At 47.4% G+C, this 26,678-nt stretch overlaps 11 protein-coding genes across 11 annotated transcripts; 6 read left to right on the plus strand and 5 right to left on the minus strand.

Moving 5' to 3' along the window:
* Window positions 1-273: 273 nt before the first annotated feature.
* LHYA1_G003082 (uncharacterized protein) lies at window positions 274-2,180 on the minus strand (the record flags this gene model as incomplete). The annotated part of the gene is made up of 4 exons (XM_031148056.1): window positions 274-354; window positions 676-1,548; window positions 1,584-1,646; window positions 1,941-2,180. Coding segments are annotated over 4 exons (1,257 nt in total), but the record flags the coding sequence as incomplete, so codon positions are not given.
* A 3,231-nt stretch (window positions 2,181-5,411) lies between these two features.
* yfiG (putative metabolite transport protein) lies at window positions 5,412-7,364 on the minus strand (the record flags this gene model as incomplete). The annotated part of the gene is made up of 3 exons (XM_031148057.1): window positions 5,412-6,850; window positions 6,900-6,977; window positions 7,028-7,364. The coding sequence occupies 3 exons, from the start codon at window positions 7,362-7,364 to the stop codon at window positions 5,412-5,414; spliced, it is 1,854 nt and encodes a 617-aa protein (XP_031006616.1).
* Window positions 7,365-8,175: 811 nt separating this feature from the next.
* Window positions 8,176-9,984, minus strand: LHYA1_G003084 (uncharacterized protein; the record flags this gene model as incomplete). The annotated part of the gene is made up of 4 exons (XM_031148058.1): window positions 8,176-9,208; window positions 9,254-9,483; window positions 9,531-9,851; window positions 9,949-9,984. The coding sequence occupies 4 exons, from the start codon at window positions 9,982-9,984 to the stop codon at window positions 8,176-8,178; spliced, it is 1,620 nt and encodes a 539-aa protein (XP_031006619.1).
* Window positions 9,985-10,353: 369 nt separating this feature from the next.
* utp13 (putative U3 small nucleolar RNA-associated protein) lies at window positions 10,354-13,148 on the plus strand (the record flags this gene model as incomplete). The annotated part of the gene is made up of 2 exons (XM_031148059.1): window positions 10,354-10,530; window positions 10,605-13,148. 2 exons carry the CDS (start codon window positions 10,354-10,356, stop codon window positions 13,146-13,148), a joined length of 2,721 nt encoding a protein of 906 aa, XP_031006618.1.
* Window positions 13,149-13,642: 494 nt separating this feature from the next.
* On the plus strand, window positions 13,643-14,492 carry LHYA1_G003086 (putative oxidoreductase; the record flags this gene model as incomplete). The annotated part of the gene is made up of 3 exons (XM_031148060.1): window positions 13,643-13,677; window positions 13,740-13,978; window positions 14,053-14,492. 3 exons carry the CDS (start codon window positions 13,643-13,645, stop codon window positions 14,490-14,492), a joined length of 714 nt encoding a protein of 237 aa, XP_031006621.1.
* Window positions 14,493-14,822: 330 nt separating this feature from the next.
* On the plus strand, window positions 14,823-16,358 carry nahG (Salicylate hydroxylase; the record flags this gene model as incomplete). Its single annotated transcript, XM_031148061.1, has 4 exons — window positions 14,823-15,089; window positions 15,177-15,425; window positions 15,500-15,784; window positions 15,846-16,358. 4 exons carry the CDS (start codon window positions 14,823-14,825, stop codon window positions 16,356-16,358), a joined length of 1,314 nt encoding a protein of 437 aa, XP_031006620.1.
* A 659-nt stretch (window positions 16,359-17,017) lies between these two features.
* On the plus strand, window positions 17,018-18,719 carry lap2 (putative leucine aminopeptidase; the record flags this gene model as incomplete). The annotated part of the gene is made up of 4 exons (XM_031148062.1): window positions 17,018-17,128; window positions 17,176-17,496; window positions 17,550-17,655; window positions 17,755-18,719. 4 exons carry the CDS (start codon window positions 17,018-17,020, stop codon window positions 18,717-18,719), a joined length of 1,503 nt encoding a protein of 500 aa, XP_031006613.1.
* A 134-nt stretch (window positions 18,720-18,853) lies between these two features.
* On the minus strand, window positions 18,854-20,295 carry YLL056C (Uncharacterized protein; the record flags this gene model as incomplete). The annotated part of the gene is made up of 6 exons (XM_031148063.1): window positions 18,854-18,968; window positions 19,017-19,609; window positions 19,663-19,769; window positions 19,819-20,000; window positions 20,052-20,174; window positions 20,267-20,295. The coding sequence occupies 6 exons, from the start codon at window positions 20,293-20,295 to the stop codon at window positions 18,854-18,856; spliced, it is 1,149 nt and encodes a 382-aa protein (XP_031006612.1).
* A 1,376-nt stretch (window positions 20,296-21,671) lies between these two features.
* ubp10 (putative mRNA-splicing protein) lies at window positions 21,672-23,282 on the plus strand (the record flags this gene model as incomplete). Its single annotated transcript, XM_031148064.1, has 1 exon — window positions 21,672-23,282. One exon carries the CDS (start codon window positions 21,672-21,674, stop codon window positions 23,280-23,282), a length of 1,611 nt encoding a protein of 536 aa, XP_031006598.1.
* A 173-nt stretch (window positions 23,283-23,455) lies between these two features.
* On the minus strand, window positions 23,456-25,141 carry LHYA1_G003091 (putative WD repeat-containing protein; the record flags this gene model as incomplete). Its single annotated transcript, XM_031148065.1, has 1 exon — window positions 23,456-25,141. The coding sequence occupies one exon, from the start codon at window positions 25,139-25,141 to the stop codon at window positions 23,456-23,458; it is 1,686 nt and encodes a 561-aa protein (XP_031006599.1).
* A 300-nt stretch (window positions 25,142-25,441) lies between these two features.
* Window positions 25,442-26,105, plus strand: pcb-4 (putative proteasome subunit beta type-4; the record flags this gene model as incomplete). The annotated part of the gene is made up of 2 exons (XM_031148066.1): window positions 25,442-25,598; window positions 25,654-26,105. Coding segments are annotated over 2 exons (609 nt in total), but the record flags the coding sequence as incomplete, so codon positions are not given.
* Window positions 26,106-26,678: the final 573 nt, after the last annotated feature.

Genomic DNA, 26,678 nt, shown 5'->3' on the forward strand with positions numbered 1-26,678 from the left:
GCTAGGGTCACGTGCCTATCTCATTATAGCGTGCTGCCGCTACCATGGGCGTGGGTCTTATGTATTATTAAGGTAGGCACAGCATACTCACTGTAAATTCGATACCTATAGTTAGGTAGGTAGGTAAGGGTGATTCTTCAGTACACATGAGGCTTCTTGTTTATCACATTCAACTGGACTGTTTATGGCAAGGCCAATTATGCGATTACCAGAGAGGCTAATAGCCAAGTGAGAAAGGACTGAGCTCTGCTTAAAATATTCTTTATTACTTACTCCGATTAGAGGTATTTTGTCACCACCGGGGTAGACATCACTGTAAATGACGACTGAACGAGCTTCGACGGAAACGATCCTCTTCGACAAGAATTATAATGGCATATATCATAGTTTCCCTTTCAGTCTTCTGTAAAAATCTAAACACTTCCCTTCCCACCACCGAGCAAATATGACACAAGGGCCATCAACCCATCTCTGCCCCAACGAATTAGCATAGGTGAACGTTAAGTGTTTGGACTGAGCCAAGGAGCCTGGAAGCTATCTCGGAAGCTAGTATGTAGCCTCTTAAAACAGTTTCCTCGCTTCCCATAGACAAACAGCTTTTTCGTATGGGAATAAGCTTACCTCAAACTGTGCCGCTAATGCAAAGACCGGCACGGTAAACAGAACATACCATACTACGCAGAGCAGCCAGTAACCAAAAGTGCCTGCGGTTGGTTCCAGACCCGTGAGACGCATCATAAAGTTTTGAAGGCTGTGGCCGAAAAGTTCAAGGCAGAATTCATGTATCAAGTAGAGTGAGAAGGCGATCTTCCCCATATATTGGCAGAAATTAGTTTCAAAAAGCTTTTTAAGTCGCGGCAGTTGGGAGATGGCAAGCAGCAGAAGGACCCCAGATATCGACCACCAGAAGCGGGAAGGGTCTTCCATGCTTAGATTCATAGGGGTGAGAGCGTGGAGGGTTTCAAACCCAGGCATAGGCTGCATCCTTGCTATTGGGGACCAGAGGGATGGCAGACCTGCCACGTAGAATGCCATTGCAAATAAGATGGTCCATATAACTCCGTGTTTGATAGATGGTTTCTGATCATTTTCTTCTTGGATCAGGTGGAAATCTGCGATCGACATGCCCGCAAGAAAGCAAAAGAAGTTCCAGCTCCCCATAAGGAGGAGAGACCCCGAGAAGAATATTAGCAACCCCATCCTAAGCCAAACTTTTTCGATCCACACAAATACAAACAAGAGCATATAACACAATAACGAGCCATAGTACTCTAGGGGGAGAGTCCACACCACGGGATCGTATTTCATACCAATTGCAGATCCTTGAACTGCGCTCGGGAAGTTGTAGACAGGGTTGACAAAGCGATTTATTTCCTCGAGCCAATCCACGAACTGGGCCAAAAAAGTAGGCTCGGGAATGAACATGAAATTTAAGGGTGGCGACACGCCACAGCGCGTTGCAAGCATCTCGCAGAAGGTAAGGAGGAATGGTGGCAGATACAATCTCAACCCTCTGCGGAAAAGGGATGAAGCAACAGCCGGGCATACCTGTAAATTTGCTGGAAAGCCTTCTCGTAACCAACGAAGAGACTTCTGGGTAAGGACATAGCCAGACAGGACAAAGAACAAGCATACGGCCGTGCCGCCTGAGATAAAGAAAGTTCGTAGAATAGGCCACTGTAGGTAGTTCTTTTCCCCAGTTTCTGGACTCCTGAACATCAAGGTCTCCGAGTCAGTATTGCCTGATATGGTAGACTAGGGTTTTATAATAATTTTCTATTAGAGTTGAGACAATCCTCTGGGAGCAGTCAACCCCGCTCCTGAGATGTCCGAAATAGGAAATAACCCGCCAAGAAAGTAACTTACCAAGCGGGGGCAACAGATACCCAAAGGGCCATCGTATGGAAGATATAAACCTCGAGAGCAGCTATACCACGAACTCCGTCTAACCATGATGTTGGCCTGATTTCCAATGAACCCTGGGGAGGGTAGCGGAGTACTTTGTGGATCATCAACGGCCTCTGTAACTGACTAGAAGGGAGATGCGAAGAACCATCTGTCGGTAAGGTGGGTTGGAACATTTCGCCATGGTCGGTTCCGGTTATTGCTCCAAGGTCGATTGATTCTCCATATTCAGAGAGCTCATGGCCGCTGCTCAAACGACCATTGGCATCATTCATACTCTAGAATGTACGTATCTGGCTTGAATTCTCAATAACAAGACATCAGCCGCAACAAAACGACCTCGTGTCAAGTTGGCGTTGTCTCTGTTTGAATCGACGGTTCTGGCTCTAGGAAGCGGGGAAAGCAATATAATAGTCGGTCTTCCTTCTTAGCTCCCTTTGGTCACTGTTGGAGAAAGAGAATATCCTGTGTAGGTAAGCGATTGTCCTAGGCCAGTGGGCCGAAAACTAAGGTATACAAACAATCGCGATTTTATACTTAAAAACTGGTGGGAAAAGCTTAAGGGGATCTTGGTGCCGAACTTTGTAGTCATGTAACTTAGCGTAGCTGACTAAGCAAAGAGGTGAAGCCCTGGTGCGCATCTTCGCATCTTCTGGCTTGTCCTGGACAGAAAAAGCAGCATTCATCTTGGGAGGTTTGCAATGGCAATGTATGATTCGGAGTGGAATAATAATAATAAATCGTGCCAGACTGGAACAGAATCACCGAGCTGAAAAGGATGCAATAATGCGAGACGCACAATATATGGATCTGAACATAGGTGAGAGAATCGACTTGTCGATTGATTCAGATGCTTACTGTCGTGTAACAGAAAGAGAAAGACTGTCCTCGGACGCTAGATAATGCAAAATTATCCGATTCGAAGGGCGAGTCTAATAGCCAGCTCTATCTATTATCGTTTCGTGCTGAACACAAAGGCGGCACTCATTATCATTGAGCTATGTTGTGTTGATTCGCCTGGCACTTTACGCGCTGGTGCTGCTTTTTTTGGTCCTACCGTGAGCTGGTGAAGGACTGGTCTTCTGACTTTCTGACGTTCTGCTGATCATGAACCTCTCGGTGACACAAGTGATACCGCCATGGTCCCACCCACGGGTATCAGTATATCCGCGCCTTCGGAGAAACCGACTTTTCATTAAGGATCATTGTATTTTCCTGAAGTCACTTACTCCTTCCAACCCATCCTCTTCACCCAAAGTACAGGATTTCATTGACATGATACACGAATCCCATGCGACGATCGATGATGGAGAACTGGAAGCACTCGGCTACAAGGGAGAGATGCCAAGGCAGTTTTCAAAATGGAGCTTGGGAGCACTGTCGTTCACTCTTACATGCACTTGGCTCGGTACTGGCTCTTCTATGGGTATCAGTCTGACTGAAGCATCCTCGGCTGGAACCATCTGGTCTCTTCCTATCGCCGGTGCGATGACTTTCGTTGTTACTTTAGGGATGGCAGAGCTTGCTTCCGCTTTTCCGGTCGCAGGTGCCCAGTATTATTGGTCTTTCATGGTTGCTAGAGAAGACATGAAGCCATTTGCTGCATATATGTCAGTCAGCCTCCTTCGCACAGTGAGCCTGGTTGACAAGGTCGAAGTAATGGTTGGCTGAGCATTCTTGGTTGGTGGCTTGGTTCTGCATCCGTGGCCAATTTCATATCCTCGATGATTCTGTCAATTGCCAAGCTTTGGTTGCCTCATTACGATATCCAGCGATGGCAACAATGGCTGGTATATTGCGCACTTATCTGGCTAGCAATCTCTTTAAACGTCTTCGGGTCCAGTTTGATTCCTCTATTCAACCAAATGATCTTTGTTCTGGCAGTCTTGACATTGAGCGCGACCACCATTATGCTTTTGGTATGCAGCAGAAACAGATATCCGTCTGCTTCCTGGGTCTTCTCGGATACAACGAACTCGACCGGGTGGCCAAGTGATGGGTTTGCATTTATTCTGAGTGTCAGTAATGCAGTATATGCCTTCCTGGGAAGTGACTGCGGAGCACATCTGTGTGAAGAGATCCAAAACCCTGGCAAAAATGTGCCTGGTGTCATGCTCTATCCTCTTGTGGTGGGCCTTCTAATTGCATTTCCGTTCGCTTGCGCTTGTATGGCTTCCATAGTAGATATAGACGCCGTGATCAATACCGCTACTGGTCAGCTCTTGCAAATAGTTCTTTCGTTTGTTCAGCTAACGTGACTAACTCAGTAATGCAGGTCTCCCTCTTATAGAAATTTATCACGAAGGGACAGGGTCCGCGGTAGCGGCTTCCATATTAATGGCCCTCTTTGCGTTGTGTTTCTTTGGCTGCCTTGCTGGAAACGGTACGAAAACGTTCGAATACCGCTGTGTCATTTTGCTGATTGGATCTTCAAGCTACCACGGCTTCGCGTACACTCTGGGCAGTTTCCCGCGACGATGCATTGCCCTACTCTTATCTTTGGATGCGCATTAGTCGTTCCTTCAAAATGCCACTCAATGCACTTTGCCTTTCTGGTACGATTGTCTCAGTAGGTGCAAACTCCTCTGAATTAATGGGGAATGCTAAATTACCCGTAGCTATATGGGCTTATCTTTCTCGGCTCAACAACAGCATTCTCAGCAATGGTCTCGGCTGCTATCATCTTTCTACAAACATCTTGTATAGCTCCCCAAGCTATCCTTCTATACCGAGGTCGAGATAAAGTCCTTCCTCCTCGGTATTTCTCGCTTGGTCGTTATGGTGCTGCAATCAATGCCACGGCCGTGGTTTGGGTAGTATTCTTGGACATCATATACTGTGTGCCTACGGCAATGCCAGTTACCCCACAAAATATGAACTATGTTTCAGTGGTAGTGTCTGGACTGACCATGTTTATCTTGGCTCTCTGGTTCATATCAAAGAAAGGTAAGTTTGTCGGCCCGATGATCAACATGGCGGAATTGGAGCAGAGACGGATGGAAGCACTCGGCCAGACACTCGTGACAGATGTCGTTCCGCAGTCTAGTACTGCCATAAATACAAGCAGGCAGGAGAAGTGATATGCGTTACCTGGGTATAGTAGGCTGCCTTCAAGAACATTCATTACGGGGTGAGTATTTATTGGCACTCGAGTGTTAAGCAGAAAAATCGGAGAGCCAATATATAAAACGGTAAACGACTCATACAGCACCCTTAAGATTATTTATGACTTATTTTGTAATGGGCCATCTCCCTATTTTCAACGTCTACCAGCTTTTTTAAGTCATCATGGTATCACGGAAAACAGCCAGAATGATTCAAGTGTATGGCCGGCATCTATCAGGATAATCTAAGCTACCGATGGTCTCTCATTGTCTGGTCTATCCAAGCCTTTAAACCCCAAGATTACTCCCAAGACCACTCTTCCTATCACTCGTCATGCTCCCTCGTGAGTAATATAGACATAAATGTATCACCGTTTGGTTGAAAATCTATTCAAGCTACATTTACACTAACAACTCCTCATGCTTAGCCTCTGGCTCCATCTCGCTCTTGTGTCCGTTATCGCTCCTAAAGACATCACTCTCACTAACCGGGGAAAATACTTTGCCCCACCTGAAACAGGCAAAATCCCCTGCAGTCACCAAGGCGCTCCTCAAATTCTCTCTCACAAGCTGGCTAGTCGGCTGGCTGAAGATGATATCAATCTCCTCCAATGTCTTGTTCTTTGTCTCCGGCATAAACATAATTTGATAAAACCAGCCTAGCACCGCGATCCCTCCATAAAAGCCGAGCGATAGCCCAATGTTCGTCATGGCGTTTTGCATATCGGCGAAGAAGTAGGTAACGAGGAAAGAGCAGAGGAAAAGCGTAACGTCCGAGGTTTCCATGCCGTAAGAACGCAGGTAAGTGGGGTAGACTTCAGAGGGAATGACCCATGTGAGACAGGCGTAGCTACCGAAGAATCCCTCATAAATGATCAAACCGGTAATGTAAACTCCTTGGGAGCCTGCCTTGTTGCTGAGTGGGATAAGGTAGCTGCATCCGATAAGCACAAGACCGATGAAGAATCCAGGAAGCATGGCGCAAGCCCAGAATCTCCGACCAAACTTTTCCATATAAAAGATGGCTGGGATTGTCCCGAGGAGGAGGGACCCTCCACCAACAAGGGACATGAAGACCGCCTCTTTGTCGTTGAACCCGACTTGTTGCATCAGAGTGGCCATGTAGTATTGTATGGCGTTGATACCCGTAAATTGTCCGAGGAATACCATGATATTGGCGTAGATGATTGCGCGTCTTGCTCGAGGTTCAGTGAAGAAATCCATCCATGGGAAGCGCTTGTTAACACCTGCCTCCTTGGCTGTAAATTCTTCCGCAACAGAGTACTTCATCACATAAAACTCCTTCCTAGACTCCGCGTCTTCGCCTCGAATTTGTTTCCACACATGCCAGGCCTCTGTTGTGCGGCCTTTGTGCATTAGGAAACGAGGCGATTCCGGCATAAACAGGATACCGACAAACATAATGGTCGAAAAGACAAGAGATGAGCCGAGCATATATCTCCAGCCTCCAGCCTTCACATTGACGAAAATTGCTGCAACGACATATCCCAAAACTTCTCCAAGGGCAATCATAAACTGGTATAAGGAGACGAGATTTCCACGGTATTTGCGAGAGACAGACTCAGCGACGTAAACAGGCACTGTTCCTCCTTCGAGGCCTACACCCATGCCGAGAATAATACGAGCTGCGACCATCATGCCGAAATTGACAGCCCCAGCTTCTAGACCCGCTCCAACAGTGTAGAGAACAAGCGAGTAAATGATTGCCATCCGGCGACCGACAGCTTCGTTTAGAGGGCCCAGCATCAGTGCACCACCAACGGCTCCGAGCGGTACACCAGAACTAACCAAACTGACTTGCTTGGTGGTAAGATCGAGCGCTGACTAGGATTAGTATAGAACTTCAATTGCCACACAAGAATATCTTACAAGCTGGCATGTATAGATTGGCACCACTGATCAAAGACTGATCAATACCAGAGAGGAGTCCACCCATGGAAGCAAAACCTACACATGTCAGTAAAAGGGTTTTATCAAACTCGATAAAGTTAACTCACCAACAAGAAGCCAAGTAAAGTATTTTGGGTCCTTGAGCCGCAGTTGAGGTTTATACCAAGTGGACTTAATATTCATCTGCTGAAGACTAGCTTCAATCTCACCAATCTCCCTATCAATGGTTTCGATATCACCAGCAGCGACGATTTGCAGCGCCTCCCATTCTGAGACTCGGCGACCACTGCTGCTGTACGTAGAATTGTTTCTCTGTGGCTTAGGGATACCTTTCTCGTCCGTATCGTCACTAATGATCGTGACCTTTTTCGGAGGCGACTCAGTTTCAACATGGTCTGGCGAACTACTCGCATCGACCTCTAAGGGTTTAGTGGGGTCTGTCATATTGATGATAAGGAAGAGAGGCTCTGCAAATGGTACAAAAGTAGAAAGAACGATGAGCACACCAACTTCGGAAGCTAAGTGGAAAGGGCTGAGTACTTATACATCTGCCATTGGAATGCCGAATGATCGATTCTCTAACGCGTTAAAATTGAGGTAAAAGCTAGAATCAATTGCGGGGCAAATCCGGTTTTCTTTTCTATGAAGGGATCTTACTCGTAAGACATGGTGGCATCACTGCGGCATCAGATAATCGTGCACGAGATCTGACTCGCGCCATCTTAGACTCCGCCTTGGGGACCCCTTCTCTCCAGCCATTTCACATCCCCAGACCAGAAATTATGGATCCAAGCCCGAACTCTGGAGTCTGGAGATATGCAATCTGGAGGGACCTCGGCGTTGCATAGTTGGCTTGTCAAGCGGGCTTTTTTGGGTGGACGTGATTTGTCCACAGGAACAATTCTCGTGCTAATATCCTGGGCCTGGTGGGCCCAATCTAGAGAACCTGAGCGGCTGAGATAACAATCCACAAAGAGGCCGAACAATTACGCGCATCAGCTCATTTTGGCATGGATATTGCCCGGACAGTTACTGACTTCGGCCAACCCGCCAAGTGCAGGAATAATCGTCCTGTTAAACATCTCATTTCTTCGCGTCCCGTCTTTCGCCAAAAAGTTGTGGCGTGCCGGCAAACCCCGACGGCACGGGATTGTCGAGATTTGTACCTTTACGGAGTAAACTAGGACCAGTGCTAATTACCACTGCCGACAAAAAAGTTGACGAGCCGCACCGTAAAATACTGTCCCAGACGCACTTAGTTAGTCGAGCTACCTCTCGTCGGTCTTCCAGCCGTATTGTTCTCTTGCTCTTCATTCTTCTGCGTGGCCTCGCGTTGTCTAGCCCACTCAGATACGATAGCCCACTGAGATATAACAGTAAAGCCTGTCCAAAACACCCCGGTGATACCCAATTGAAGAACCAATGCCCAACAAATATTCCGCAAGCCAGGAAGACGTACAGGCGACCACCATGAGTACATATCATCCATTCCAAGCCCTAGACGGGTGCGATACAATCCGCCTATGGAGCGAACCATCAAGGCCTCGATTGGCATCACTATTATACCTGCGGCTATTTCCCTCAGACCTTCCGTAGCCATGATGGTAGGCAGCATCGTCAACCCCGTCACATGGTATTTGCGCTCATCCGTTGGTGGCTCGTTTGCACTTCGTAATTCCGCAGACCAGTGACCCAAAGCTGCCTCGATAGCTGGGTCCTGGGGTTCGCCATCGTTCGCCTCCACATCGAAGCTGATCAATGTCGGATGGGTCAATTCGCCATCGTCAGCACTGGAATCCGAATCGCCCTCAGCTGGATGAGTACGCGTCTCCGTGCGCTCCAGATCCGGGAGCCCTTCAAGAGCTCGTAATGTGGGCTCGTCTTCTGTCCTGGAGGAGGATGGACGGTGATTCGGCAAGGGTTGATCTGGAGTATCGTATTCCATTGTCGGTGGGGATATTTGTAAGCCCCCAAACATGCTGTCACCTGTCGGTCGAGGGAGACTTTTGTAGATTGGTCGGTATAGGATTTGTGATGCGATGAATTTTGCTCTTCCGTGAAGTAAGACTAGAACAAGAGGTATGGCTGATTTAAGAATTTCAAGAGAAGCAGAAAATATTGTGTTTCCTCGAAGAATAGGTACTGGAAACAGTAAAGGTGGCCCCTCCAGAAAAGGAATAAAGGACCCGATAGTAGGGAGAAGACAAGATGAAGGGACAACGTTAAGTTGTTGGAGGACAGCAAACATGCGAAAATGCAGTGTGATGTAGCAGAAACCAAAGTCGAGTCTAGACCATTAGTAAAGAACCAAGGATGAGATTGGAGATACCTACACCTTTTGTATTATTTCCTTCACCTGCATTTGTCTCGGCGAGGCCTTGTTCTTTCCTTCTTCTTCCCATATCGCGTCAAGTACGATTTCGCAAGTGAACGAGGCCCAATCAGCGACATGATAGGCACAGACAGCTGGAAAACCAGCACCGATCACGTGTAGTAGTCCAGACTTGGTCTTCTCTTGCTGGAGAATTTGGAAGAACAAAAGGTCGCCATAAGGTCTATATAGCTGTATATTGTCAATATAGTTCGGGATACATGGATCAGAATACTGACCAAAATCCGCCGCCTTAAACCCAGAACTCCCCACACACCACCAATAAGAGCAGCGCGACCAACCTCCATCAACCTTAGACCTGTAAACGTCTCTTTATGCTTCTCGGTAGTGGCTTTCTTAACCTTGATCAGGGCCGTCTTCGCGTCTTCCACAACACCAGTCGCCTGCATGACTTCATTAGCTGCCCGCACAGCTTCCCGCTCTCGTCGCCTTGTCTCGGGGTTTCTTGGGTGGCCATGCTCGTTATATAATTGGCCATTGTGCCGTAGATTCTCATCGCCAGCCCACTCGACGACATGGTCTTCGTATGGCCCACGGCCCTAAATGTGGCGAGTCAGGTGACATTCAAGGGGTTTGGGGCTGAGGTTGGAAGGAATAGGGACATTGAGAAGCAGCATATGATGGGCAAGTACTTACAAGAGCAAGAGCTGTGAGTGATTCAAGTCGTCCCATGCTGAATGTTTCGTTGAAGGTGACAGGAGATGTACAGCACGAAGGGGCCTCTTTCAGACTGGACTGCTCAGCTTTGTAAGAAACAAGTGAGGCTATTGCCACGGAAAGGGCCTCGAACGGGTTTCAAGAATGATGGTCTTCCATTGAGTTCATGACACATAGCAAAATGGACCAAAGCAATGGATGTATGAAGGTGGACATGAAGATATATATATATGGAAAGAATAGTCATGGCGAAAGGGGACGAAAAGGCGCTAAGATTAAGCTTATCGAGGACCCCTGTCAGTATCAAAATATTTTATATTTTTATATTTTCCTTCATCCCAACTCAAAAACCCAAACGACGACAGTCTCACCCTTTTCAATAGAATGGCAAATAAATCTCCATACCTGACAACCTTTGAGGCAGAGCGTACCATACAGCCAATCTACACCGGAGGCAGCGTTGCGCTCGACAACACTGGTAGCATTCTAGCAACTACATTGGGTGAAGATGCGCTGTTGACCGACTTGAACACTGGGAGACAGCTTGCAAGGATTGAAGGGGTACGTCTTTCCTTCTGCCATGAAATGCGCATCGTATTGTATCATACGCACCAACTCACACCATATTTCTCTAGGATGGCGAACTCATTTCCACTCTGTCGTGTATGTTCTACCCCGCCCCGCAGCCTCGAGAACTTAGCAATGCTAACCTTACAACAGTAACACCCTCTGCCTCCCACCTGATAGTCTGCTCTCGCTCCCTCTCTATGCGAATATATTCTATTCAACCGTCTCCTTCGAACGAACTCAAATGCGAACTCCTCCGCACCCTCAAACCCCACAGCACACCCGTCATTGTCCTTGCCGTCGACCAGACAAGCACATTACTCGCAACCGGTGCAGCGGATGGAGTTGTCAAGGTCTGGGATATCCAGGGCGGATACGTGACGCATACCTTCCGAGGTCCGAACGTGCTGATATCTGCGCTACATTTTTTCGAACTGGTTGCGACCAGTCAGAAGGGAGAAGAAGTTGGAATTTCTTCGCGCAACCGACAGGAGCGGCGAAAAAGTAACACTGATGATGAGCCAGAAAATGAAGCCGCGAGGGGCTTTCGTTTAGCTTCTGGAAGCCAGGATGGCAAAGTTCGCATATGGGATCTCTATAAGAGGAATTGTGCTTCAGTTCTGGACTCACATGTGTCCGATGTCCGAGCCTTGGATTATTCCCGGGGTGAGAACGCCCTTTTAACAGCGAGTAGGGACAAAACCATTATGTGGTGGGATGCGAGAACATGGAAGGTTCGCAAAGTTGTGCCAGTTCTGGAAGAAGTTGAAGCAGCGGGGTTCATTGGCGCTGGGAACTTAACATATACTGGAGGGGTCAATGGGATTATTCGAATATGGCAGTCAGATAACGGGAGAGAAGTTACGCAGCCGCAGTCGCCAAAGTCAGAGCCCGATGCTATTGTGGATGGACTCTTGATGCCTGGTTTGCCTTTCATCTTGTCAGTACAATCAGATCATACTATGGTTCTGCATTCCACGACTTCACTAGACGATGTAGACTCTTCAGATACTATCCCGCCACTGGAAGAGCTGAGGCGCATCTCCGGTACTCACGATGAAATCATTGATCTGGGATATCTTTTGCCCGATCGATCACTCTTGGCGCTCGCAACAAACTCAGAAGAGATCAGGATTGTGTCACTCGCTCAGCAAGATGGATCCGCCTACTTTGGAGCAGATATTGCTCAATTAAGGGGACACGAGGACATCATCATTTGTCTCGATATTGATTGGTCTGGACACTGGATAGCCACAGGTTCCAAAGACAACACTGCAAAACTCTGGAGAATTGATCCCGCAAATTCGTCATTTACATGCTACGCTACTTTCACTGGACATGCCGAATCACTAGGTGCTGTCTCTTTACCAAAGGACACACCCCCTGAATCATGTGCAGCGTTCAAATCACCGCTTGATCATCCGCCTGAATATCTCTTGACGGGATCTCAAGATCGGACCATCAAACGATGGGATGTCCAGAAAACAAAAGCATTATACACTCGCAAGGCCCACGACAAAGATATCAACGCCATCGACATCAGCCACAATGCTCAGCTATTCGCTTCTGCTTCTCAGGACCGAACAGTCAAAATTTGGTCTGTTGAAGAAGGCGAGGTACAAGGCGTGCTTCGCGGGCATAGACGTGGTGTATGGACTGTGAAGTTCGCACCGAAAGATACGCCTACCATTGTTGGTGACAGCGGACCAGCTGCTGGCAAGGGTTTGATTCTCACAGGCAGTGGTGACAAGACGCTGAAGATCTGGAGTCTTTCTGATTATACCTGCTTGCGGACTTTCGAAGGGCACACACACAGTGTCTTAAAAGTAGCATGGCTCACCCTGCCACCGAAAGAAGACCGTGGGAGAAAACACATACATGTCGCCAGTGCCGGTGGAGACGGTCTGGTCAAGGTCTGGGATGCAAACACTGGAGAGGTAGAATGTACACTCGACAACCACGAAGACCGCGTGTGGGCTCTTGCTGTGCATCCCTCTACCAACGCGATAGTTTCCGGGAGCGGGGACTCGACGGTCACGTTCTGGAAAGACACAACCTCCGAGACTCTGGCTGCTTCTTCTGCTGCTGCAACGCAGTTCGTTGAGCAGGAGCAGGAGCTCCAGAATTATATCCATGCAGGTTCTTATCGCTCCGCCATCACTCTTGCGCTTCAACTCAACCACCCTGCTCGTTTGCTCTCCATTTTCACAACTGTCACGACTAAAGTTCCGGAGGAGGGAAGTCTCTGTGGTATCAAGGCTGTGGATGAGGTCCTAGGTTCATTGTCTGATGAACAACTCTTTACCTTGCTTCTCCGTGTCCGAGATTGGAATACGAACGCAAGAAATGCATCTGTGGCGCAACGGGTCTTTTGGACTATCGTGAAGAGTTATCCTGCGTCGAGGCTGTCTAGCTTGAAAGGTGGTAAGGTGAAGGACGTTATGGATGCGCTGAGGTCACATTCGGAAAAACACTTTAGAAGGTTAGAAGAATTGGTTGATGAGAGTTATCTTGTGGAATATTCACTGAGGGAAATGGATGGGTTGGGGTTGTTGGACGGTGTCAATGCTCTAGATTCAGACATTACTATGACAGATGTAGCCGTAAGATAAGCAATACAAGACTGTTGTACATTTTGAGTGGCTATCGTAAATGGCGAGGACATATTCTATGCTATAGGGCTTTCTAGTTTCTTCAAAACACTTCTCTTAGCAGTTGCCCTCTGTCCCCTTCTGGTCTTTATTATCGAATAACTTGTAGTCACACCGCGGCTACTACTTCTATCTTTGGGGACAATATGCTCGTACTAGGTAAGGAAGACTTCCCAAAAAGTTCATATTTAGATCTAAATCCGGAGTTACGATACTGCTTACAAACAGCAATCTTCTTTCTTGTAGCGCTTACTCATGACGTAAGATGCACATTTTCCAGAATTGTTGAATTATGGTAAAGCTAATGTAATAGAACAGGTTTGCATACATATATACCTATCAATTGAAGCGGAAGCAGACCATAAACGAGACATCTGATACAAATACCGACCCCACTTGTACCTCTTAAAAATTTAGCCCCGATCTTCCAGATCTTAGCATTAGAAACGTTCAGGATGCCACTCGCTGCCGGTGCCTATGTTGTCACGGGGTCCGTAATCTCTACTGCCTTGACCCTTTTGCTATTTCGCCTAGCAACTGACCATCTTCTAGAAGTGCTCGTGGGATGGGTCTCGAGCTAGTCACACAATTCCTCAGCGCTGGTCACACAGTAGTAGCCGCCAGCCGAAATGCAATTTCATCTATCAACCTCAATACACTCGCAGCATCGCCGGCGGGCGAGAGACTAGTCATCTTAGATTGTGATGTTGGCTCGCCCCAAAGCGTCGAGCATTTCGGGGCAGAGATCAGGAAGTATGTGTCTAGCGTTGATGTTCTCGTCAACAATGCAGGTAAGAGACAGACCGACCTTTTATTCTTATCTACCGGCTAGCAGGTTATTGATTTATACTCTTGATAATACCAGGTATATCCCACGAACTTCCCAACGAAGATGTGTCCAACGTCCAACCTAGCAGCATACTGGACCACATCAACATAAACGTAGTCGGCACACTTCTCATAGCCCAAGCCATTGCTCCGCTCTGTCTCCCAGGCTCGAAAATGATAAACATTTCCTCCATGTGCGCGTCTCTGGATCTCGCTCCACGGCGCCCAATTCCAAATGTTGTTGGCTATAGCATTAGCAAGGCTGCGTTGAATATGCTGACGGTCAAACAAGCTATGTTTTATAAGAAATGTGTGGTTGTGGCCGTGGACCCGGGGAACGTGAAGACGGATATGAATCCTGACGCAACGAATAGCGTGGAGACAGTTGTTGGGTCATTGCAGAAAGTGGTGGAGGGTTTGAGGAAAGAGGATTCCGGATCCTTTGTTTCTTGGGAAGGAGGGAAGTTGAGCTGGTAGGCCCCGCATGACAACTGAATCCTAAACAGAGCATAATCATGTGATTGTTACGTGCTTATCATTCAATCGTTCGCCATCTGCATCTTCACTTCTTTCCCCATTTTAGCCACATTCCCTCGATAAGTCGCCCGCAAGTATCAGGTTCTCGCCATTGAGGTGAGTCTGAGCCAAACGATGGAAGTGGGGGGCAGAAGCACACAAGAGCATTGGCAAGCGCCTTCAACAACTTCAGATCTCGCATTCTCACCGTCGAGCACTTCTTTTTAGACGTCATATTGCATATTCTCCTTCTTTTATTATCGGAACTCTGTTACTTACGGCTTCTTGAAGATGGCCGAACAGTCAGACTTCTTGCCCCTTCAAGTGGCTATAAATGGGTGCGGTATCGCTGGTCTTACGGCTGCAATTGCTCTTCGAAAACATCCCAACATAAGTGTAGTATTGTATGAGAAAGCAACTGAATTAAAAGAAATCGGAGCAAGCATAGCTTTAGGACCGAATGGCCTCCGAACCCTTCAAAAATTGGGACTGGACAATGCGATCAGCGACGAAGTAGCGTTTCGAGGTCCCTCGAACATACCCATGATTTATCGTCACGTATGTGGCCGCCTCCCTGAATTCTGTGTTTCCTCTGGAAAAGCTGCTTCGTGTTGACAGGGTCTCCCGTCGCTAACTATCCCACAGTGGAAAACCAACGAGATAATTGGCACGGATGTGCATGAAGATGTCACTGAGCATCTACATCAAACTGCACGTTATCATCGCGCCCATCTTCATCAGGCTTTGCTTGAGAACGTTCCACGGAGCATCATTCGTCTTCGGAAAAAGCTTGTCTCTACGAAGGTAGATCCTCAAGAAAGCGTGACGCTGGAATTTGAAGACGGAACAATAGCAACCGCAGATATTTTGCTTGGAGCGGATGGACTACATTCAGTAAGTTTTTGGTTTCATTCTGGTTTAGAGAGCCCCTTGGTATTTCTAGATTACTTTCCACTAACTGAGAGCAGAGAGTCAGAACATCATTCGTTCCTGACTTCGAGCTCAAATGGAGTGGTTGGACTGCAATTCGTTCCGTGTTTGATGCTTCACTGACTGAATCAATCCCCGACGTTCCTCTTGACTCAACCCATTGGTTGGGTCCAAATACGAACTTCTTTGCCTCCCGACTAGGGAAGAACACCTACACTGTTGTTGGTGGGGTCAATGCGGATCCTAAAGACTCATCTGCCACACTCAAAAACGCAGAGTGGGACCAGGAAGCTAGCGTCAGCTTACTACGGGACATATATTCTGTAAGTTAACCATGTTCGCATAGACTGGTATAAACACTAATTACATCTTCTTGCTCTAAAGGATTGGAATCCTGTAGTGAGAACCCTCACAGAAGTCACGCCTTCGACTCGCTTCTATCCCAATTTCTCCGGATCCTCACTCTCTACATGGGTCTTTGGGTCTCGCGTAACCCTCATCGGTGATGCAGCCCATGCCCACGGAGGTGCATATGCCACAGGCGGCTCTCTAGCCATCGATGATGCATACTGCCTCTCCCTCGCCTTGCTCTCTATCTTTCCTTTCACAGCTACAAGAAAGCCATCGTCCAGAGAAATTGAAACGGCTCTGAGGCTATATGAAGCCACCCGGAAACCACATGCCGAAAGATTGCTGAAGAAAGTCCATGCTGCAAATAGTGCCAAGACAGCCAAAGTTGGAAATCCAGAGAGTGATGAAGAGTTGCGAGCAAGGGCAGCCAAGGGGTCAGACACCAATTGGCTTCATGAGCACGATGTTGAAAAGGCGTTCGAAGAGACGAAATTGCGGATTGAGGGACAACTTCGGGATATAGACGATGTTTCAGCCAAACTGTGAGACTGAAGGCTGTCTGTGATCCTCGAGCCGGCAATCAAGAAAGTGGTCAAGTGATATTCAATGATTGTTCTACGGCAGTATTGCTAACCTGCTTTACTTTGCCTCAAAAATAGGATAATTTCTGTCGTGAAGCTGACTCCACCCCTAACGGGAAAGAAAGCTACACTTATCCTCAGTGACAAATTTTTGAAATATTGTAGTATCCTCGTACCTACTTCAGGTGGCCTTCTTATATTACGCGCCAAGATTCCCGCCGCCAGCCATGTCTGCTTACCGTATGCCAAGGTCTTCCAAGAAATACCAAGCATACCAAGCCCTCGCCCAAGGCTTTAATTCGCATTGCTGTCTCTCCTATCTGCTTGGCTCCTTCTTTTCTGGTAATACCATGCTACTCGTGTCAGCCTCCGAATACCCCGCCGAAACTTTCTATACCAAAAACCCCTCGTCAGATTGATACATCCATTCCACAATTCTTGGCTCCTTCTATACTTGGGCAGCATTCTTGGATAGCTTGTTGTATGCATTCTTGATCGGGGTTTGAATCAAAGGACGGATGGGCCGGACTGGACCACCGTCATGGAGTTCAAGTATAAAAGTTTGTTTATTTCCACCTTTACCTTCATAAGTTTCCGCATCTTACCTCTTTGCCAATCATCAGAATGAAGTTCTCTCTGCCTCTCGTTGCCCTCAGCACAATTAGTTTCACTTTTGCTGTCCCAACAGCATCATCAAATGCAATTGTCCAAAGAGATCTTCCTTTAGTCCAATCAGTCAATTACCCTTTCCCTTTAGAAGTATCTTGAACTGACTACTTCAGAACCAATTGCGCCGATTACTGCTGAGGTCTGAACTGCTCAAGAAAGCCAAGATTCTTGAAGATTTCGCGTACTCTACTCCGGAGAGGAACCGTTTGATTGGAACTCCTGGACACAATGCGACAGTCAACTGGATCAAGGACACAATTGCTCAGTTTCCCGACTATTACACTTACTACCTCGAATCTTTTGACTTGAGTCTTGGGGTCAGCGCGAATCTCACGAACAATGGTACCCCTATGGAAGCGTTCGCCGTTGGCTTGAGTCCTGCCGGGCACGTATCTGGTCCGTTGGTGTATGTGCCAAATCTCGGATGTGAAAGTGTGAGTTTTAAGGTGGAATTGAAATTTGGCGTGTGGTTAACACAATGGGCTAGGCCGACTTCTCTGCTGTTACGGCAGGCTCCATAATTCTCGTGGGGCGGGGCAACTGTCAATCTGCAGTCAAAGACGCTCTTGGTTCGACGGCGGGCGCAATTGGGAGTAAGAAATCTCCTCCTTGATACATCTCTGATCTTACTACGCTGAGAGTGTCATGCTTTCGACTCTCTCCACAAAAGTTAAAGTACTAATTCATTGTAGTGTTGGTGTACAATAATGTAGAGGGGAATCTGGATGGCTACTCTTTGCAAAAAATAAACACCCCCGAAGGTACATATGTCCCAGCAGGTGGGATATCTATGGCAGATGGAGAAGCCCTGGTTGCCAGAGTACAAGCTGGAGAAACTGTCATTGCTGATCTCGCAACTGAAATGTCTGTTTCCACGACCTACAACGTGATAGCCGAGACGATAGGAGGTGATCACGAGAATGTGATCCATATGTCTGGGCATTCTGACTCAGTGGCCGCCGGCCCAGGCATCAACGACAACGGATCTGGCACCATCTCACTACTAGAAGTTGCGATCCAATTAACGAACTTCAGCGTCAACAATGCCGTTAGATTTTCATGGTGGTCAGGGGAAGAGGAGGGTCTTCTAGGCGCCACGTACTACGTTTCTCAGCAGCCACAGTCAGAGCTTGATAAGATTCGGTTGATGCTGGATTTCGATATGATGGCTTCACCCAACTATGTTTACCAGATCTACGACGGCGATGGATCAGCATTCGGCGAGTCAGGCCCCCCAGGATCAGGCGAAGCCGAGCATGAGTTTGAACGATATTTTGCCCAGGACGCTGGTGTGAACTTCACCTCGATTGAATTCGACGGTCGCTCCGACTACGGACCTTTTCTTGCTGCTGGTGTGGCCACTGGAGGAATTGCTTGTGGTGCTGAGGCCATCAAGACGGTGGAGGAAGCTGCAATGTTTGGTGGCCAGGCAGGTGTGGCATATGATGTCTGCTACCATTCTGCGTGTGACAATTCCAGCAATCTTGATGTTGGGGCTTGGATACAGATGACGAAGGCTATTGCACACATGACGGCGACGTTTGCGAGGAGCTTTGATCTCCTTTCTCCCCGGAACGAAACAATGAAAGCCAAGCGAATGACGAAGTCGAAACAGGTCATCAGTGACAAGGCTATAGGAGCTCTTTGGGGCGTTTGAGAGAATGACGTAAAACTGGGTTTAGAAGATGCTACTTTGACAGAAAATGAATAGTAACATATTTCGGAGACATGAAACTAAGAATCCTGAATATAGTGCGTCAGCAACAAGTTGCACAAGTACATGATCATTTTCTACTGAGCCGCAACAACAAGACGAGCCTCCTCTAGGAATTGGTTCTTAAAATCCTGTTCCGTCTTTTCCTCGCGCCAGCCAAGTTCATGGCTGACATCCGATAAAGTGCGGGAACTATGTCTCTAGTCAACGCTTGAATCTTTTGGGGAATCAGGGACATACTTGGAAGCAAAGCTAAGCTCGACAATCAACTCGTAGCCACCCCACCACTTTCCAGCGGCTTCAGAGAGACTTATACTCTTTACCTCACGTGTCTTGATAGCGCCCAGCTCTGCAAGTGCACCTGCAATGTCACTGGCCAGCTCAGCCCACTGATAACTTCCTGTAGACGAAAACAAAATACCCTTCTCTCCATTCGGAAGCTCTTCGCCCTTGAGGACCTTGTTGAGAAGCAACTCGTATAACCTAGCAAGATCGGCGATATGAACGTAGCTCCATACTCCCTTTCCATCACCTATCATCTCGGACTGTCCAGCCTTGATAGCAGCGCGGAGAAGTGTTGGGAATTGGATCGACAGCTTATTGAATAAGCCGGTCCCGAAGCCATAGATGGTAGGAGACATGAGAATGGTCGTTTTGACACCCGCGGCTAGGCCCGTCTCTACCACGATAATATCTGTGGTCCGTTGGGGGTAGACTTGTAGAGCTTCACGAGACTTCAGGTATGCGTAGATGTTCTCGCGGTCAGAGAATGTACGTGATTCGAGATACTTGCCGGAGATGGGTTGATCACCCAGGTTTGACGTCCCAGAAGTCTAGATCTGGTTATAACAATTTTCCAGTTATTCGGAGAAAATGAAACGCTTACGTGGATGAAGTGAACTTCCTTGCCACTGGCCTTCTTCCTCTCACCAAGACCAAGAATCAAAGCTTTTGCCGAAGCTGTGTGAAAACCAGATGCAGTATGGATAACCACTGGCAGTCACATAAGCTCCTGTTCTTCCTGATGTCTAGAGCGACTTACCATCATGTTCACTGGCCACCTTCTGGAGGATGTCCGTTTCGTCCAAGTTATGGAACAAAATTGGATTGAACCCCTGGCCTTGAAGAATCTTGGCTCTGTCTTCACCTCTGACAAGCACGGAAATTGGATACTTGGAGAAGTCATGCTTAGATTCAAGTAGCTGAGTGAGAATTGAACCTCCGCTAGTAGAGACATTAGTAGCTTACACCAATGAACTGAGCCGGTGAGTTTACATATAACCAGTCGCACCAGTGAGAAGAATTTTGCTTGACATCAATGCAACTGAGACTTGATGTTTGAGGTTTATCGTGAATGATTTCGATATCTTATTGCGAAGGAACGGATTTGAGAAAGATCTAATACAACTCAATTAGAGTGCGGAGAAAATGAAAGAGATTGGACTTTCAAAGACTTTCTTATATCTTTTACCCCTCAAATAATGACTAACCCCGCAAGGAAGTGCTTGAAGATACCCATAATTATAATGGGCATTTATATGGGTCGTTCCCAGCCTGAGATGAATTTGGACAGTTTCGCTTGTACATACCCTGTGAGACACTTGTACTATTCGGAAACCTCGGAGCGGTGAAATGGATATAGAATTCAAGAGAATACGGATCTGGTGGATGTATACTTGTTAAAGTGCTTTGTAAACGAGTAAGAGTTATGCTTGAAAGTGTGTGGGACGATGCAATAGCAGCTGCAGTCTACTAAATAATGCAATTGGACGATCAGATGGTTTGATTTTGAATCAACCGACTCGGCCAAAACAATGGAGTAGATATGGGATTTAAGCCAATCAGTTGCCATACCACCGAAGTTGGTACTAACAGGAAAAACGCAGGATACTTTAAAAGCGGACTGCAGCGGACTACAGTGGACGGCGGCCCGCTGCAATAGACCGCAAGTAGAAGACCTTGCGTGAGTGATGAAACCTTAGCTTTCAAAACGTCTTGCTTGAGATTTTCAGTCATCTCTTGATTTGGGCAGTGAAATTGTTACATTACCAAGCATCAATCACATGCCCCACCCAACTCGAGTCTTGGTGTCACTATTCTTGATAAACCCTTGCCACCAAAGCTCTCCAGTACAAGCGCTTGCAGCCATCAAATCTTGCACTCAACCACATTTAGAGATATATGCCTCTGAGCTTTATGATCACAGAGAAGCTCGCCGAGCTGACATTGCGAGATAGAGGAGCGCATGCCGTAGTGCTGTTTGTGCGTGATATTGGGTGGAATTCCACTGGTGAACTGAACTAGGGTAACTCTCGAATGGGATAGATATCGATTGCAATTATACGGGACGCAATCGCGTTGCATACAAACGTATCAGTTGTGTTTTATAGAGACCCGGAGGTGAATGCTTCTGTATATGGGATGTGGGATCATTTCAAGTAACGGATAGTCTTCAACTGAGGTTGACTTGGAATGAGTATAACAAGTTGGTAGAGGAGTTGCCACCTTTGAAATTCATGAGAAACGGGAAGGGAAATGAAGCTGCACTTCTGCCATACAAAGCATATGATGACACGGTGAAAAAAAGGGACATAGGTTCCTAAGGTTCTCGACAACAATGCAAAATCGGAAGGGAAAGTTAACGTCGAACTTGTTAATAACCTGCAACTTGCATGAGTCACTCAAGGATGATATGACAGAGAGGTAGAACATCATACAAGACGGTGGTATATGCATAAAGTGATTAATAGAAGAGGTCCAGAAAGGACCAAAGCTTTAAAGGGATACCTACTAGCGTGTATTTCTTTAGCGCAAGGCTGGAAAGTGAGGCAGCAACAATAGGACGAAAAAATACTTGAAAGACATCCTTCAATACACTCTGACCACCCTCACATCATGAGTGCTGCATCCACACCAAATGGAGTGTCGCGGAAGCGCAAAGACCTTTCTGATGAAGCCTTTGAACCCGCCGTAAAGCGACTGAAGATCCACGATGCAGAAGATGCGCCAGCTCCACTACCACCACCTCCTCCACCAGAGGAGCCTCAAAGCGAAGAGGAGGAGGAGGAGCTGGTTCCAAGATCTCGACAGGAAGCACCCCAGGAGGGATTTGATGATCTATATCTTGATACAATTAATCGCAGTGTTCTCGACTTCGATTTCGAAAAGCTCTGCTCCGTATCCCTCTCGAATATCAACGTCTACGCCTGTCTAGTCTGCGGAAAATACTATCAAGGCCGCGGGCCTAAGTCACACGCGTACTTTCACGCGCTGGAGGTAGGGCATCATGTCTACATCAATATGCAAACACAAAAGGTGTACGTGCTGCCGGAAGGATACGAGGTGAAGAACAAGAGCTTGGAGGACATCAAATTCGTGTCCGACCCCACATATACTAAGGAGCAGGTCATGGCCCTGGACCGGGAATCGCAGACAGCCTGGACACTTCTGGGAAAGGAATACACTCCTGGATTCGTGGGGATGAACAATATCAAGGAAAATGACTACTTTAATGTCATAATCCAGGCTCTGGCGCATGTCCCACCACTACGAAACTACCTCTTGCAAACATCTTTCACCTCATCTCCCGAACTATCAAAGCGCCTCTCGATCCTCGTTCGCAAAATCTGGAATCCTCGTGCCTTCAAATCACATGTCTCACCTCACGAACTCCTCCAAGAAATAAGTCTGAAATCCAATAAGAAGTTCACCCTCACTACACAAGCAGACCCCGTCGACTTCCTCTCTTGGTTCTTGAATAACCTACACTTGGCGTTGGGAGGAAGCAAGACCAAACCCGGAAGCAGTATAATCCAATCCATCTTCCAAGGAAAACTCAAGGTCGAATCCCAAGCTATAACCGCCAAAGCGGACGCCGGGGACCGGCTAAGATTTGAAGAAGCAGCCTCCGTCACAACCACAACTTCTCGCTTTCTATTTCTGACACTCGATCTGCCCTCTGCTCCACTATTCCAAGATGAGTTGGAGAGGAATATCATCCCGCAAGTTCCACTCACGAGTATACTGAGCAAGTATGATGGGTTGAGGAGTCAGGAACACTTGAATCAACGGAAACGGTATCGCTTGCTACACCCACTGCCGCCTTATTTGTTGTTGCATGTCAAACGATTTAGTACCAATAAGTTCGTGTCTGAACGGAACCCTACCATTGTCACTTTTGATGCAAGGAACTTGGATCTGTCGCCGTATGTGGAACCTAACCCTAAATTCTCCCCGCCCGGGGAGCCGATTTGGTATGATTTGGTAGCGAACGTGGTACACGAGGCCGTGAGAGGCAGGGAGGATAGTGTGGAGGGAGAAAGTGAGAAGAGGAGCTGGAAATGCCAGATTAGGGATAGGGGCAGGGAGGAGTGGGTGCAGGTGCAGGACTTGTTTGTGGAGAAGACGCAGAAGGAGCTGTTATACCTCGGGGAGAGCTATTTACAGGTGTGGGAGAAGAGGAGAACGGGGCAAGCGAAGACGAATGGGAAAATGGCTGCGAGGTGAGGGATGGGGGGTGAGATGTAAATTTATAATAAGTCAATGTAGTGGTATCAATGAGGAGCCAAAAAACATCTTCAGACTGAAAATCTTATTCGATTGCTAATATTTGGAGAAGAATTTGGAATTCTCACACGTGGTGGGGTATTTTCATACTACTCTACAATATATGCCCTGGATCATGTCTCTATCCTTGGTATCTCAAAAACAACAGCACCGTTCTTGCCGTTGACCTTTTTCCAGGAGCCCAGACGATGCTCCTTGCCAACAGCTACAACAACACATAAGCCATCTTTCCCTCTATCCCCTCTCTCAAACAACGAGATCTCATTCATAACCCCTTTTGAAATTGATCCCTCACCAGGCTTGACGTCGCCATTGGTAAGTGGAGTGTCTTTGACGTGTAAAGCACCATGACCATCCAAAGACCCAACCACCCCCATAGACTCAAGTTTCTTTTTGTCGGAGCTGATTTTCCAGGCTCTCAAACACCCATCCCAACTCCCACTCAATACGACATCTGAATACGGTACCGTGCTCAAAGACGTAATCCACCTCACTTGTGGCTCAGGCACAGCCCTTTTCCCCTCCTCGACCTCCGCACTCGCCTCATCACTCGGCATCTGTTCTTCAACCCCATGCGCCGCACTAACCGTGTGTATTGGCTTCTTTTTATGAATTGTCCAGAGACAAATATTCCCATTGTCTCCACCTGTGACGAACATCTCGTCATCGATCATAGCTACACGGTCCATACTACCCTCCATAGCTTTGCCCTTAGACTTTGAGCCACCGCCGCCTCGATACACGAGTTGGGTTTCTTCAGCCACTTTCCATAACCTCGCTGTTCGGTCTCGTGCTCCGACACTGATGCAACGTTCTTGGGCTAGAGCTGCGATATCGACTACTTCGTCTTGGTGACCGAAGAGCGTCTCTACGTATGCGAGTTCGTCGAGACTCCATACTTTTACAGTTCTATCCTTAGAGCTAGAGTAAAGCTGGTTGGTGCCGCGGCGAAAAGCGAGGCCGGTGACGGAGTCACGGTGTTGGGTGAAGACACGGAGGGGTTTGAGGGTAGAGGCGTCCCAGACGATGAGTTTGCGGTCTTTGCCGCCTGTGACGACTAATTTGCCGTCCTCTGAACATGCTACTGTGAGGATGATACCGGTGTGTCCCTGGTACGAATTATCCTTGCTCTTCTTTTTGTCTCCTCTAACACTGAGAACTCGTTCTGGTCGTCGTTTTGGCGGAGGTGGTGGTTTCTTGTTCTTCTTTCCTTTCGTCGGTAGCCATTGGTCTTTAGGCAAGTCCTGTATCCTCCATTTCACAAGCCATAAATCCTTGGACACTGTATACGCAAACGGCGCACAACTCGCAATTCCCGTAATACTCTCGGCATTGCTCTTGAACCAACTATGACTTGCCCCTCCAAATTCCAACTCTGATGCCAAATGACGGTACATGCGGCCCTTGGACTCGGCCACATCTTCTTGTAAACGCTCGGCGATTAGCTCTCGATCGATCTCTTCGGCGTCAAATCCGTGCGAATCGACATTGACTTCGTGGCGGACGTTATCGAGGTAGCGTTCAGCAAGACGCAGACGACGTTCTGCTGCTGTTTCTTCCTCTCCATCATCCCCTCCCAAACTACTGCCTTGTGAGCCTTCCTCATCGTCAAAACCGCCAAATTCTTCTCCATTGCTATCGTCGTCGCTGCCAGATATAGATTCGTCCCTTTGAGGTTTTCGCGGTGCGGGTTTCTCGACCCGGGAAGGTTTTGATGCGAGTCTTTTTTTAGGAATTTCTGAATCCTCTGTACGTTTCCTCTTCTTGTGAGCAGAGGGAATTGTGAAAAAGGAAGACATGGCTGTGGTGTTGTGGAGATATACAAGTGGGAGCGGGACTTTTTCTATTCTTCAAAAAATTAAAAAGTTCTGCCAAAACCACAAAAGAGCATTTGCGGGCGGTGAATGGCGAACACGTGACTACCAGCAGGGGTCATTTGAGGCAGCGACTCCACGCGTTGGAATAGTACAAGAGCTTGAACTTTAAGAGCTCCAACATCCAAAGCTCAACCCTAAATTACAAACAACACCGCAATCATGTAAGTATTGTTAGCTGCGCAAGCTGGGGATGAAGAATGCTAATATGTATGGGGTCGTAGGGAGGTATTACTGGGTATCACCGGCAAGGACTTCACCCTCATCGCAGCCTCGAAAGCTGCTATGCGAGGAGCCACTGTCTTGAAGGCACACGACGACAAGACGAGAGAGTTGAACAAGCATACCCTGATGGCATTTTCGGGAGAAGCTGGAGATACAAGTATATCCTCTTTCCTCTTGCTTGCTTGAGTTTGAACGCTGATACTGGTGAATAGTCCAATTCGCAGAATACATCCAAGCGAATGCCGCCCTCTATTCCATGCGCAACGACATCCATCTCTCCCCATCCGCAATCGCCCACTTTGTCCGCGGCGAACTCGCGTCCTCTCTCCGCTCGCGCAAGCCTTACAACGTCAACCTCCTCCTAGGTGGCGTCGATCCCATTACCGGCAAGCCTTCGCTGTACTGGCTGGATTACCTAGCGTCGCTCGCCCCACTACCATACGCTGCCCATGGATATGCGCAGTATTACTGCTTGAGTATTCTTGATAAGCATCATCACCCGGATATTGATTATGAGCAAGGAATGAAGATTCTGAGGATGTGCACGGATGAGTTGAAGAGGAGATTGCCGATTGATTTTAAGGGCATGTTGGTTAAGGTTGTGACGAAGGATGGAGTTAAGGAAGTAGAGTATGCGGACGATTCGAAGGTTGCTTGTCCGTAGGGGAAGATATGAGCTTTTGATAGAAAGATATGACCTGGGTGTATTATAGCATGGCATCAAGAATGGCGAACTTGGTTTGCTTTTATGAATCGGGTCTCTGAGCCCTTACTGCATCATATCTTGCTGCATTATACTCCATGTGAGCAAGGATCGATTATGGTTCGAGGCGTTGTTACTGTTTTGACTGTATTTGCTGGATAAATGGAGCTGTTGATGCATCCATGGAAGGTTAACAGCTTTGCTTTACACCGAACATTGACCTCTGTGTTTTTCTTTGGCCTAGAACCCTTTATACAAGGCAAGCGATTTCAGGTCGTTCAACTACTTAATACCCCGTACAAAAGTTCCCGGTTTGGCTCTATTTAGAAATATGACTTGTGCAAATGAAATTCGATATCTATATCTCTAAACTAAGAAAAACTGACATGCAGCTGATCAATCAAATACCGTAGACCCATCCAATGGATATCCGGATAATCATGTCTGCAACTATTTATATATACCTTGCCTAAGGCTGAAGAGTGGATGCTTACTAAGGTAACATATTGCCCCCGAATAGTCGCTAGGGCCTAA

This window comes from Lachnellula hyalina, assembly GCF_007821495.1.
Source record: "Lachnellula hyalina strain CBS 185.66 chromosome Unknown contig00041, whole genome shotgun sequence".
Classification (NCBI taxonomy): Eukaryota; Fungi; Ascomycota; class Leotiomycetes; order Helotiales; family Lachnaceae; genus Lachnellula; species Lachnellula hyalina.